This window comes from Octopus bimaculoides, chromosome 1 (genome assembly GCF_001194135.2).
Source record: "Octopus bimaculoides isolate UCB-OBI-ISO-001 chromosome 1, ASM119413v2, whole genome shotgun sequence".
In the NCBI taxonomy this organism is placed as follows: domain Eukaryota; kingdom Metazoa; phylum Mollusca; class Cephalopoda; order Octopoda; family Octopodidae; genus Octopus; species Octopus bimaculoides.
The window spans coordinates 193,864,785-193,867,893 of record NC_068981.1 but is presented as its reverse complement, the minus strand read 5'-3'; the positions used below and the strand labels follow the sequence as shown (position 1 = coordinate 193,867,893).

Here is a 3,109-nt window from a genome sequence, read left to right as displayed (position 1 = left end):
TATCGTTTAGAGAAACTGAAGAGATGCTGAAATCATGCTAGATATGAAACCAATGGTTTTTTTCTAAACTATTACGTTACATATACAAATATATATACATATATATGTGTGTGTGTGTGTGTGTGTGTGTGTGTGTGTGTGTGTGTGTGTGTGTGTGTGTGTGTGTGTGTAAACTATTGTAGTGAAAGAAAATGACAACTTCATACTGTTAAGATTCATGCCAGGAAGGCAATTGTTATTTTAATTACGAACAAAGAATAATATATAATCAAACGTATTCAATACAGTTGCTGTAAAATTGTATATTTTGTTGGAAGTGTATAAAATCGGGCACATATATATATGTATGTATGTATGTATGTATGTAAGTATGTATGTTTGTAGGTATGTATATGTATGTCTATATCTGTATCTGTCTGTCTGTCTGTCTGTCTGTCTCTCTATCTCTCTCTCTCTCTCTCTATATATATATATACATACATACATATATGTGTGTGTGCGTGTGTGCGCGTGCTGTAAACAGTGATCATACACATGAACTGCAGACTTGTTTAAGCAGCCCTTTAGTTCACCAAAGATGTTAGAACCAATATTTGACTCAAAAATAGATCGTGTGAAGCTACAGTCTCACATAAATTAAATTCATATGTATGTATAAATATATACATATATATATATATATATATATAGTAAACTGTACTGTGAAGGTAAGAACTGCAAAAAGGGTGTTCCATCATGTGAGAGATAGCTATTATTTAATGAACACAGAATATATTTTCATGAGCTGCCAATAGTTTCATACAACGAAAACAACACAGACAACATTCTATAACATGTCTGGTGTCTTCATGCAATCTTCAGGTGCATGAAACTATGTATATATATATATATACTAAGTTAGCCTATGGTTACGATCAAAGGGTAGTAAATAGGCATATAAATGTTTGGCCTCTCGTAGATATAACTAATACAATCCTAAACTGCAAGCGACAAAAGAAAGAAAATGTGAACTCTTGTAGTAACACATTTGAAGTTAATACTGTTAATGGTATAATAGCAATGATATGAAATTTTACAGTTAGAGGAAGTGTATCAATCATGCTTGGACAGGATGCTGAATGCACATTTGCTGAAGGACCTGAAGCCAAAGCCAAGAAGACGAACGGACACAATGCTGAACAGACATAAAGCTGAATAGACACAATAATAATAATAACAAAAACTCATTCCTACCTACATGGTTTAATGACCAATTCAGTGTGTCAAATGGTCATATTGTAGGAATAAAATGATTATCATATACATTTTAATTTTCGTATGTCTTTTCGGCATCTTGTCCTTGAGCAAAAGTGCATTCCGCACTCTGTCCATGTACCATATCAATAGCAATGTTATTTCCATAAATCATAGCAATAATAGCCTATGTCAGTGTTTTAGAAATGATTGTGCATGTGCATGTGCATGTATGTGTGTCTGTGCATTTCAAGCTTCTCGGATCATTATTCTGAGGTTTATATTGAAAATTATACAAAAGTTTCATTTGTATAATCACCAGCAAGAAATTTGGAGGAATGATTCAATTTATCCTCAAATAAAATATACAAATTCTGTCTAATGTATTGACTATTTTTTACCTTTTGCTGTGAACATAACTGACACCAATACGTACAGATATACATGCACACATACATTTATAAGTGTATGTATATATATATGTGTGTGTGTGTGTGTGTGTGCACCTGTGTGTGTGTGTGTGTGTGTGCTTACCTGTGCAAATAGTGATCATGATTGAAATATCAAGAAAATACATATAAAATAAAAAGGGCTGAGTTAGCTAAAAGTATGTTAGTTGTAAAGAACATAGTGAAAAGAAAACCATTTATCTATCTAGTTGTGTGTGTGTGTGTGTGTATGTGTGTGTGTGTGTGATTTCAAAGTTAAAGACAAAACAAACAAATGTTAGCAAGAACTCTTAAATCGTTGAAGATAACATTCCTTCTTGCCAAGCAGTAAACTGAGAAGAGACATTCAGTTATTTCACATGAATGACCCCCTTCTGGCTCCTGTTAGTGAAGTTGTTGTTTCGACTGCACAAGTAATAATAGTTGCCCTTCTTTATACTAAGTAAAACACCTTTGTATGAAGCAGGGGCATTGTTTAAAACATTGTTCATTTTGGCTTTCTTGTCCAAACTCTCATTTGCAAGGGCAGCGGGGCATTTCGCTGAGTTCACACACCTGAAAGAGACAAAAAAATAAATAAATAAATGTGAAATAGTCAAGCAAGATTAAGTTAGCAGCATGTTGCCTTTTCATTTCTGATTGTGCATAGACATGTTAGATATAAATGTATGCTAGTGCCGTCTGATTGGCACCCATGCTGGTGGTACGTAAAAGTACCATTTGAGAGTTGGGCCTCATGGAAGCAGTAATGATATACTGTGCTTGTGTTGACCTGTTGAGCCAAGACCATAGATGTTGCCGATGTTGGTGTCAGGTCAATAGCACCTGTGCTGGTAGCATGTAAAAAGCTCCCACTACACTCTCGGAGTAGATGGCGTTAGGAAGGGCATCCAGCTGTAGAAACCTTACCAAATCAGACAGGAGCCTGGTGCAGCTCCCCCCCTCCAGTTTACCAGTTTTCAGTCAAACCATCCAACCCATGCCAGCATGGAAAGCAGATGTTAAACAATGATGATGTACACACCTATGTTTCATTCAACCCCTCTAATTAATTAATTCCAGCATAACAAAGCTTTGCACACATGAGCAAAAGAGCTAATTTATTGTTGTAACATAAGAACAAGTTCTTAGTTGCCACAAATAAGGATTCAGTATCTATAACTGATGATTTGCAATAGTACAGAAATGCATGTGTCTTATGGTACAGTGATATTATTCATAGCCCAATGGTATGTTATTGCTCATAATGTCTATAAGAAGAACTTAGCCTTCAGTGGATGCTGGAAAATGCCTGTTGTGGATATATATAAATATATATATATGTATATAATAAATATAATATATATATATAATAAATATAAAATATATATATATATATATATATAAAATAAATATAATATATATATATATATATATATATATATATA

General features: G+C 33.7%; 1 protein-coding gene across 1 annotated transcript in view; it reads right to left on the bottom strand.

Moving 5' to 3' along the window:
* Positions 1–208: 208 nt before the first annotated feature.
* The window catches only part of LOC106869894 (protein DD3-3), a 33,776-nt gene continuing 30,875 nt past the window's right edge, over positions 209–3,109 (bottom strand). Inside the window, exon 13 of the mRNA XM_052973241.1 lies at positions 209–2,237. Coding sequence (XP_052829201.1) covers positions 2,033–2,237 — 205 coding nt within the window. The 3' untranslated portion in view covers positions 209–2,032. The remainder of the gene's footprint in view (positions 2,238–3,109) is intronic.